The sequence below is a fragment of the Zea mays genome, chromosome 1, assembly GCF_902167145.1.
Source record: "Zea mays cultivar B73 chromosome 1, Zm-B73-REFERENCE-NAM-5.0, whole genome shotgun sequence".
NCBI classification, from domain to species: domain Eukaryota; kingdom Viridiplantae; phylum Streptophyta; class Magnoliopsida; order Poales; family Poaceae; genus Zea; species Zea mays.
In genome coordinates, this window is record NC_050096.1 from 127,123,812 (window position 1) to 127,133,892 (window position 10,081).

At 37.9% G+C, this 10,081-nt stretch overlaps 1 protein-coding gene across 2 annotated transcripts; it reads right to left on the bottom strand.

Annotated features, from left to right (window-relative positions):
* Positions 1–3,374: 3,374 nt before the first annotated feature.
* LOC542316 (enolase 2) lies at positions 3,375–9,798 on the bottom strand. Of its 2 annotated transcripts, NM_001401213.1 has the most exons (18): positions 9,747–9,798; positions 9,441–9,615; positions 8,546–8,609; positions 8,334–8,398; positions 6,197–6,244; positions 5,986–6,072; positions 5,798–5,878; positions 5,606–5,707; positions 5,444–5,524; positions 5,284–5,358; positions 5,083–5,145; positions 4,918–4,998; positions 4,641–4,835; positions 4,501–4,551; positions 4,308–4,396; positions 4,159–4,210; positions 3,933–3,989; positions 3,381–3,755 (listed from the first exon to the last, which is right to left on the bottom strand). In NM_001401213.1, exons 2-18 carry the CDS (start codon positions 9,507–9,509, stop codon positions 3,675–3,677), a joined length of 1,341 nt encoding a protein of 446 aa, NP_001388142.1. In that variant the 5' UTR covers positions 9,510–9,615; positions 9,747–9,798; the 3' UTR covers positions 3,381–3,674. The 2 variants fall into 2 exon arrangements, with proteins under 2 accessions (NP_001105371.2, NP_001388142.1); NM_001111901.2 differs by lacking the exon at positions 9,747–9,798 and having other exon boundaries at positions 3,375–3,755; positions 9,441–9,550.
* Positions 9,799–10,081: the final 283 nt, after the last annotated feature.

Consider the following 10,081-nt stretch of genomic DNA (forward strand, 5'->3'; position numbering starts at 1 on the left):
ATTTATCCCTGATTTAACTTTTATGTCTCATTAAAATGAGTAGAATCAGATTATGTAATCATGGAGATAGACAGCACCTAGAGAATAACAAACTACTAAATGTGATTAGTTCACCCTATAACCTAAACTCCCTTTTGAATTTATACTTTTCCTTTTGAGTTCATTTGTCATTTTCCAAATGTATTGAAAGTATGATCGTTTTATTTATAGAATTTGAATTCACCCCCTAGGGTACAAATTAGGGTTTTATAGGGTTTCTTTTAGGATTTTGAGCACACTAGGGTTTTTGTGCCACTCAATTCCATCACTCTTGATCTCTTATGAATATTTCCAATGACTTTTGAGGTATTACTCATCTTGGCTTCACTTTCACCCATAGGCCCTAATCCTAGGGTTAAGTACCCTACCCTAAGGTTAAGAATACTTCAAGCCACCATATCACACATGTTTTGAAATTTTACCTAGTGGATGCATTCTAGGTGTGACAAACAAAATGAAATGTCAATGCATATGATGTCATGCTCAAGTTTTAGTGCCAGTAACACTAGGGGTGTTACAGTAATCTTGCAGATTGAACCGTGGACTTTCGTTTAATCACAAATTTAGGCCTAATTATGTATTTTAAACTTCAAAACTTGTTTATTTCATATCTTTTGCATATGAACTCCAAATTTAGTGATTCAAATTGCAAAATGTTCATATGATTATTCTCTGTCCAAATAAATTATGATCATTCACTGTCTGTGCATTCTAAATTTATTCCTAGGCTATAGGTTAGTTATGTATTAATTTATTTGTTTAATGAGATAAATAAAAAGGAAACCTTAGTGGTAAATAGATATTTAACCTTGTGAGATTAATAATATGTAGTATATGAATTTATCCCTGATTTAACTTTTATGTCTCATTAAAATGAGTAGAATCAGATTATGTAATCATGGAGATAGACAACACTTAGAGAATAACAAACTACTAAATGTGATTAGTTCACCCTATAACCTAAACTCCCTTTTGAATTTATACTTTTCCTTTTGAGATGTGTTGCATTGTTTGTACATGATTGGTGTGCTGCTCATTTGTCATTTTCCAAATGTATTGAATGTATGATCGCTTTATTTAGACGACGAGCAGCCCGTGGTTCCTGAGTGTGTTGCCGAAGATCTTCCTGAGCAACAACCTGGTGAAGGCAAGTGTCCTCTGACCTATTATGTCCTACTTACTTTATGGAAACCTAAGGATTGAGTAGTCTATATTTACCTTATCCTTGTTTACCTTTTGGGTTATCATGGTTAGCTTATGCTATTGCTTTAAGTTAATCAACGAACATATCCCCTAGCCGGGCATTTTGCAAATGTGGGGAGTTGAGCAACCTTTCTATTGAGTTGATACACATATCCATTGCTTCATACATCAAGGTGCTTAATAGAATCACTCGGTGATTAGTTTAGGCGCTTTGTGAAGTGCTTATGTTAGTTAGATCGCTTTAGCGCTTGCTCTAGGTTGTTCCTAGTAGATTGAGTGAGTTTAGAAAAAAACCCACAAAACTTCTGAGCTCTTGTGCGAGCCATTGTAATTGTACCAAGTGGGACGAGGGTCTTGCAAGACCACACCAACCGTGTTTGTGGTGTGGCCACCACCGTGTACCGAAGGGAACGAGGCACGCGATGTTTTGGCCAGAAGCTCGATAGTGAAGACGGCGGTGAGCATCCGAGAGAAGACCAGAATCGGAGCACCACTTGCGTGTGGAGAAGGCACGTGGCTCTCTACAAAGTTACTCGATAGGGTGTTTAGCCCTCGCATGGGCTTCCATTTTCGAAGGGGCACCAACGAGGATTACTTAGAACCTTGCTCGGTTCTAGATACCTCGGTAAAAATACTGTTGCGTCATCTTTATTGTCCTTAGTTTAGAATATAGGATTAGAACTTAGGTTGCATAACTCTTTTTTTGCAGTAGAGATAGCTACACTTAGACAAAACCTAGTTTGCACATTAGTGCTTAGTTATTTGCATATATTCTGTTTAGTAGAATTATTTGTGGCCTAGATTAGTGAGAAAAATAGAAGTCCTAATTCAGCCCCCCTCTTAGGTGTACGTGTTCCTTTCATAATGGTTTATGTGTGTTGCAGACTTGTCAAACTTAACACTAGGTGGCTTTGTGAAGGACCAAAATCATATGTAACCATTCATATTCCCAAAAGAGTTTGAAAAGGAACTGAATGGTGTTCTTAATGTTGCATTAGACTCGTCATTCGCTTTGGATCGGAAAAGACATGGCACAACTAGGGTTTAGGTGTCCATCGGACTGACCTAATGTCATGGCCATAAGTACCTTTGGATTATGTATCTCAACGCTTGTAGGTAGGGCTTGTAGGTAGGGTGTGTTCTACATAGTGCATCAGACTAAGCAACAGAAAGGCATCTGACAAATGGTCCCCAATTTGATGGCAAGAAATTTCCTAGAGGAAAGTCAAGCATCGCATTAGTTCAATGCGCGTAGTCAGACTAAGACATTGAACGATCAAATGGCCGCAGGTTAGGTATAATTGTTAGTTGAGTGGTTAGAGATATTTATACCGCTTGTACTCATCCAAGAAACCTTCCTTACCCATTTGTGTTTAGTTAGTCACATATATATTGAAAGCAAAAGAGAGTTTACGTCTAGTGAAGTGAATGAGATTTGATAGTCATGAAATTAACAAGTATACCTTCCACATTATACCCTAAATTATTTAGCACGTGTAAAGTATCCAAAAATAAACTTACTCTTAGTGGTGCAATGTGACGAAGAGTAAACTTAGACAGCACACTATCTTTGTACAAATAAGAAAAATGATTAAGTGTTCCAACAAAGACTGACAATCAACTTTATGATCAATCAAGTTTACGTTAAGGCTGGTTTGATGACAATAAACTTAAAGGGGATCTATATGGAAGAAAATCTCTTGCTATTCAACTTAAAACTAGTTTGGGAACTTTATTTTTCTAAGGGATTCTTATTTTTTAAGGAAAATGAACTAATTTTATTTAAGAAAATATAAATCACTTGAAAAAAAATGAGGTCTCCAAACTAGCACTGAATAGCAAAAAAATTCATCTCCCATCAATCACACTTCAATTCCAGCCCTCAGAGAAACATTTCCTAGCCCTCCTTTCTATTTATATAATTTCCATTCACGTTTCTACATTCCTGATAAGAAGTGTTACCAAGTTTGTATCCCTTCTTTACTCATATTTTTACTTTGCTTTCGTAGAATTGCTATAACATAATAAAACTGAAATCTACGTTGCAAAACTTTGTACTTACGATTAAAAAAACGCTGTAGACAAGGCATGAAATAGACTAAGCAGTGAATTTTAATTGTTGCGAGAAAAGATTTAGATTACCACAGTTCACCCTTCCCACTCGATTCTTTCACCTTCAACCAAAATGAAACAATTGCCGTCACAACTATGTAAGGTAGAAGGGCAACGATGTAACCACAGCAGCACAAAACGTCAAGCATGGAGCACATTAACTAAAACTGGATCACGTTTGGGTACATGTCCGTAACATGTTACATGTTGGATATTATTGCTAAAATCTACTCAGGGCACTCCAAGAGTAAAATCTGCAGGTCGCAGTAAACAGTTTCACAGGACTTGTGCAGACATAAAAGCACTTGCATCCCGCCCGTTTAGTAGGGCTCCACAGGTGCACGGAATTTGGCACCTGCGTAGACAGCAATAGCGCCAAGCTCTTCTTCAATCCTAAGAAGCTGCTCCCATCATAAAAGTAACACAGATTAGTACAAATGACCAAATATTGTTCTCAAACCAAACCCAAAACAGACATGAATGACACAAAAGATGGGCATCAAGTGTCACAAGTCACAAAACAAATTACTATCAGAAAGCTGAGATTTTAGTAGTATAGTTCTCGAGGAATCACTTGCCTGGTTGTATTTGGCAAGACGCTCTGATCTGCAGGGTGCTCCAGTCTTAATCTGACCCTGTTATATAAAAAGAAAACAAAAAGACAGATGATACTACGCCTTACAGTCAAATAAAAGTTTGAATTTGCTAAGACCTTTGAGAAATATGAAGGCACTGTCTCATGTTTTCAGAACAGGAATGATTGAAACTTCTCTATCCTAGATATGCACAGAAAGTAAATCATACCGTGGACAAACCAACTGCCAGATCAGCAATGAAAGTGTCCTCAGTCTCACCACTACGAACAGCAGATGGTTAACATCAGGAACGGCACCAGACAAAATCACAAAATTAGTACCTAAGAAACATGAAGTAGCAACACAAACTATAGTTACCTCCTATGACTAGTCATCACACCCCAGCCCGCACGCTTTGACATCTTCACAGCCTCAATACTCTCAGTCACAGATCCGATTTGGTTAACCTGCACAAGATGGAAAGATAAATAACTAAATATGTACGGAAATGTGAACTATGAATGCTGGTGCAAAGACAACACATTCAACGGTTGGATGGGTATAAGTTTACCTTGAGCAGAAGGGCATTGCATGATTTCTCCTTGATAGCCTTAGCAACCCTCTGAAAAAATGTTAAGATATAAGTAACTTATGACAACCAAACTGGAGTTTTAATTGTCATCTTTAGAAGGAAAGAAACAAGGTACTGACAGTGGGGTTGGTGACGAGAAGGTCATCACCAACAATCTGCACTTGCTCTCCAATTTCTTCAGTCATCTTAGCATAGTGAACCCAGTCATCCTGGTCAAAAGGATCTTCAATCGAAACAATGGGGTATTCGCTCACAAAAGATTTGTATACATTCTTTAAGCTATCGCCAGATATCTTCTGTGAACCATCATTATTCTACAAAAAAAACAGAATGTTTAGTTAGGGACATGTCTGGCAAGTTTATTAACTTGTTCACAGAAAGAAAACAATGGTCTACCTCCTCCTTAAAGTTGAGGTCATAGGTTTGGTCCTTGTCACTGTAAAACTCCGAAGCAGCAACATCCATTCCGATGACAACCTAGCATTCAGATAGAGATAAGAAAAACATATGACAAACTTCAAGTCTCAGGTGAATACTGAACAAAACAAATATCTGGTGAACCTTGCCAGTGTATCCAGCCTTCTCAATTGCAGTTTTCAAGAGCTCAAGTCCTTCCTTGTTCTCCTAGTATCAGGAAATTGAAACAGATTAACTCTCATAACAAAACATCGTTTTCAGTTTTACCTACATAAAGACCAATGTTCCAGTAAAGTGAAACAAATAAAAAAACAGATGTCCCCAACTGTGAAATCAGAAACTAACCTGGATGTTCGGAGCAAAACCACCTTCGTCACCAACATTCGTGGCATCTTGCCCATACTTCTTTTTGATAACGGACTGTAAGGAACAACAAAAGATATCAAATTATGATACTTTGACACTACAAAAAGAAAAGGACAAACAAGATATACGAGGCAAATGCCTTCAGGTGGTGATAAACTTCAACACCCATCTTCATAGCCTCCTTAAATGAGGCAGCTCCAGTAGGAAGGATCATAAACTCCTGCATCCATGGAAAGAGCATAAACATAATGCGAAAAAACTCAAACAAGAAAGAATGTTAAATCTTGGTTGAGGGTATTGCCTGCATAGCAAGCTTGTTTCCAGCATGGGAACCACCGTTGATGACATTGAATGCAGGGACAGGCAACACTAACTGCTTGTTCCCAGCTAGGTTGGCAATGTGCTGCAATTACAAAATATAAAAAATTAATAAGAGATTAAATAGTTAAAACTGAATAAACTAAGAGTACTACTAATAAAGCAAGATAGGAACCTGGTATAAAGGAATCCTCTTGATGCTAGCCCCAGCTTTGCAAACAGCTAATGACACAGCCAGAATCGCATTAGCACCAAGCTGGATATACAAATCATGAAAGCCAACTGTTAAACAACAATTCTGCAACTGGAAAAAAGAAGAGTTCTTTCACTTCCACGGTTTCATACACTTGGATTAGATAATACCTTTTGCTTGCACCATCCCCACTCATTTTTGGTCCCATCAAGTTGTTGAACCATGAAGTTATCAATCTCAGTCTGTGCTGTAGGGTCCTGCAGACCAAACGGGATATAAGCAATGAATACCGCGTTTAATAATGACTATAAGAATAGAACGAGAGACTATAAGAATAGAACGAGAGACTATAAGAATAGAACGAGGGAACCGGTTGCAAACCTTGCCAATCAGAGCAGGTCCAATAACAGAATTCACATTGTTCACAGCCTGAGAGAAAAAGGATAAGTTAAACAAGTAAAGAATGAATTTAGCAAAATGCTACAATATTCATGTTTGCAGCATTGTACAGGTACCAAGATTTACAATTGCAACTCATGTTCTGGAATATAAATTGTATTTCTGCTGATTTGTTCTATGGAAATTTGGGCATGGTTATGGGCCAATGTGAGCCAAGTCAAATGTTTGGCCAGCAGCAGGACTTGGCTGCTGTTTGGTTGCATATCAAGCTGATTTGGCCAGGCCACCACTGTTTCCCACAGGTGAGGTGGCAGACACACATTGGTTGCATGCAGTTCAAAATTCTTGGATTATAAAACTTCAAATAATACCATCAGTCAAAGGTATGTCTGATTTGCGATTAGCTTTCTTGATGGTATTCCTTGTAATTTTATCCAACAGGGCTTTCAATGAGGAGAAAATTATTGATATGACAATCGTGGCAAGACTTGGCATGGTTGCCATCCAATGTCATTTATTCTGAACCTGTCCAAATTGTCTTGGCCTTGACCAAAGTTTGGCACAACTACTAGGGGACACAAACCAAACAGAGCCTTGGCAAAGGTTCGATTGATTTATTACAAAAACTGAAGTTTATCAAATCATGAATGACCTTAAATACCCATTGACATACTTGCTTAATTCCTTGTAAAACATTATTTTAAAAAGGCAGGTATGCAGGCCATTGATTTCAGCTACCAATTATGAATAATTTTGGGAAAGATAATGCCTAAGAATCCGTTTGGCTGGTATTTTGCCGGCCGTTGCTGCAGCGTTTTTCACAGTAATTTGTGTCATAGAATCAGAAAAGCTGCAGCCTCCGTTCGGCTGCTAATAATAGCTTCCGAACGGATTGTAAAAGGCATGCATTGATGTGGTTTAAAAGGCATGTGTGCTATGATATCAGCACACGTTTCATTATGGCACTTTAGGCATGTTTGGTTCGTTACCTCAATTGCCACACTTTGCCTAACTTTTCTGCCTAAGGTTAGTTATTCAATTCGGACGACTAACCTTAGGCAAAGTGTGGCACATTTAGCCACAAACCAAACATGCCCTTTGTCTAGCAATATCTATTAAAATATATCATCTGAAGTGTTCACTTAAACGCATGTTAAGACCACCTCGACAACTAGGGATGAACACGGAAATTGAAGATCCCATTTACCAGGAATCATTTCTGAAAAAAAAAGGTAACATCATTTATGACCATTTCCAAAGTTTTGATTATCTAATTTCTATAAGCACCATTTTGATAGTCTCTAAATAGTTTCAACTGTAAATATGGTGAGTTCCCAATGGACTGAGGATCATTTCCATACAAGACATGGTTACCGACCATTTTCAGCCAAATACACAAGGTGTACATGATTATGTTAAGACACTTATGTCTATCATTCAGACGATATGGACCTGCAACTAGGACAATTTGTCCAATGATCAGTCAATATTAATCATGTTATAGGTAAACATCAGTCTAGCGTGATGAATCTAGTAGCACCAATCTTGTGATGTCAATCTATTTGATTTTTTTCTGCTCATAACAAAGCTACTCCCTCCATTCCAAACTATGACATGTTGGTTTTCTGGGTACATATTTCTGCTATGCACTTAGATGTACACTGTTTAGACTAGATGAATGGTAAAAACAATGTATCTAGAAAAATCAAAATGTCTTATAGTTTGGAACCGAGAAGTAAAACAGAACGCCACAAGTACTCTATTTGTAATAGAGAACATAGGATCAATATGGCAAATCAAACCACAAAGAAACTGAGAAAATAAGTAGGCGCTCTAGATACAAGTTTTAGCTTACAAAACAAAATATGACAGTGCACACCTAGCTGTAAACTTAGGATAGACCACTGCATGGGTCATTGATCAAATCACTACAAGCAGCTAAATACCTAGATTTCAATAGTAACCAATGTTAATAACTTAGCATACATAACTAGAAACATATGTGCGTGCAGAGACTTGCAAGAGGTGAGCAGATTATTTCTACAGTTAACATAATCTTTACAACAGAAGATCAAATTAAGTTATTAATTAATAACAAGCAGTCAGCTATAAGATAAACCTTGGAGACACCCTTCCCCAAATAGTCAGAGCCACCATCCCTCAACTCCAGAGCTTCATATACACCTGTAAACAGGACAACATCACTATCAGCTACTGCAAGACATAAGATAGACCTTAAGGATTAGAGGATATGCTCAAAACATGGAAAGATGTAAAGCAAAAGCAAATGAGTAACCTGAACACTACTAATATTATTCCAAAATAACCCACCAGTTGATGCTCCACTGGGAACAGCTGCCCTTGCAAAGGTTCCATCTGAGCAAAACACGTCGACCTGGGGCATAAATACAATGATAAAACTAATAATATTAGCTATCCAGCTTACAGATTTAACCAAAATTGTCCAACACGTTTCATTTTGGCACAACAATGGAAGAAAACTGAATCAATTATACAATAAATTGGCAAATTTTAATGCAGTTTTTTAGTCAAAAGCATGGACCATAACTACCCAGAAAGAAAGAATCATTTCGAACTGACAGTAAAGATAACATAATCTGCTGTATCTCGCAAACAGGTGACAAGTGGGGACAGAATACCGTACCAGAGACCAACCAAGTTCAGTAACATCATTCATCCTTACTGCTCCCTCTGCCCCGTCCCAAAATAGTGGTCATTACGGTATTCGTGCCAGTAAAAATTTCTTAAATTTCACTAGATCTGTAGAAAATATTAGCAATATTTGTATCTCCAAATAAGTTTATTTATGAAAATAGATTAAGACCTATCTAATGATACCAATTATATACTATAAATATTATTTTTTATTTTTTTATAAATTTGGTCGAAGTTAATTGGAAAGAATGTTTGAAAATGACTAATATTTTAGCAGAGAGAGAGTACTTCGATACGAAACCGAAGAGACTACAATACACATCGCCCAGTTCCACGGATCTACATCCTACCCACCACGTAAAACCCTCAAACCCTCAACATTTAAACGGTCTAAAATTTGTCCACTTTTAATTTAAAAAATATTCCAGAAACCCAAATCCTGTAGCGAGATCAGCCAGCCGCGCAATATGACAACACCGTGGCGAGATGGACCAATCCGATCCGACCAGATAGAAGTAGATACGGGGTGGATAAGCCAGCAGGTCCGCACCTCGACTGTAGGGTTGCCGCGGCTGTCAAAGATCTGGCGCGCCTTCACGGATTGGATCGTCGCCGCCATCGCCGAATCTTCAGAAAAAACTAGTCCGCGGAAGGAAGATGGCTTTGGGAGAGAGGGCTTTAGGGCAGACCGCCGTTTTTTATAGACTGGCGCCCTAAAGTGGGACCTACCGAACGAGGTGTGGACATTCGGGTTAAAAAAAAATTAGGTCAGGTAACTCAATTTTGCAAAATTTGAGTTTTGAAAGTAGATATATGATGAATTGTATCCAAAATAAGTATCTAAAAATTTGGGTACCGGAAAATTGGATTCGGATTCGGATAATCCTGAATTAACCGATTAGAGTTAGTGCAATACTCACTAGTACTCACTAGGTCAATTAAATAAAGAAATGCTATGTAAGAAGATACATACCTAACGCTCTGTTACTCTTGGGGCCTTTAGTCCAACATATGTACTACTTATTAAGACACTAAGGATAGTCTATCATTTCGTGTTCTGTCATTCTTATTCCCTCCTTTCGCGTTCTACCATTCTCATTCTCCTCTCCGTACAGTCCATTCTTATATTCTGCCACTATTTTTTGTTCTGTCATTCTCATTCCTTGTTGCATTTCTCATTCTCCCGTCCCC

Coding starts and splice junctions, on each gene's coding strand:
- LOC542316 (NM_001111901.2), bottom strand. CDS start 9,509: ATGGCGGCGACGATCCAATCCGTGAAGGCGCGCCAGATCTTTGACAGC. Junction 8,610..9,440: donor GCGGCAACCCTACAGTCGAG/GTGCGGACCTGC, acceptor TTTATGCCCCAG/GTCGACGTGTTTTGCTCAGA. Junction 3,990..4,158: donor TGGCAGTTGGTTTGTCCACG/GTATGATTTACT, acceptor TTTATATAACAG/GGTCAGATTAAGACTGGAGC.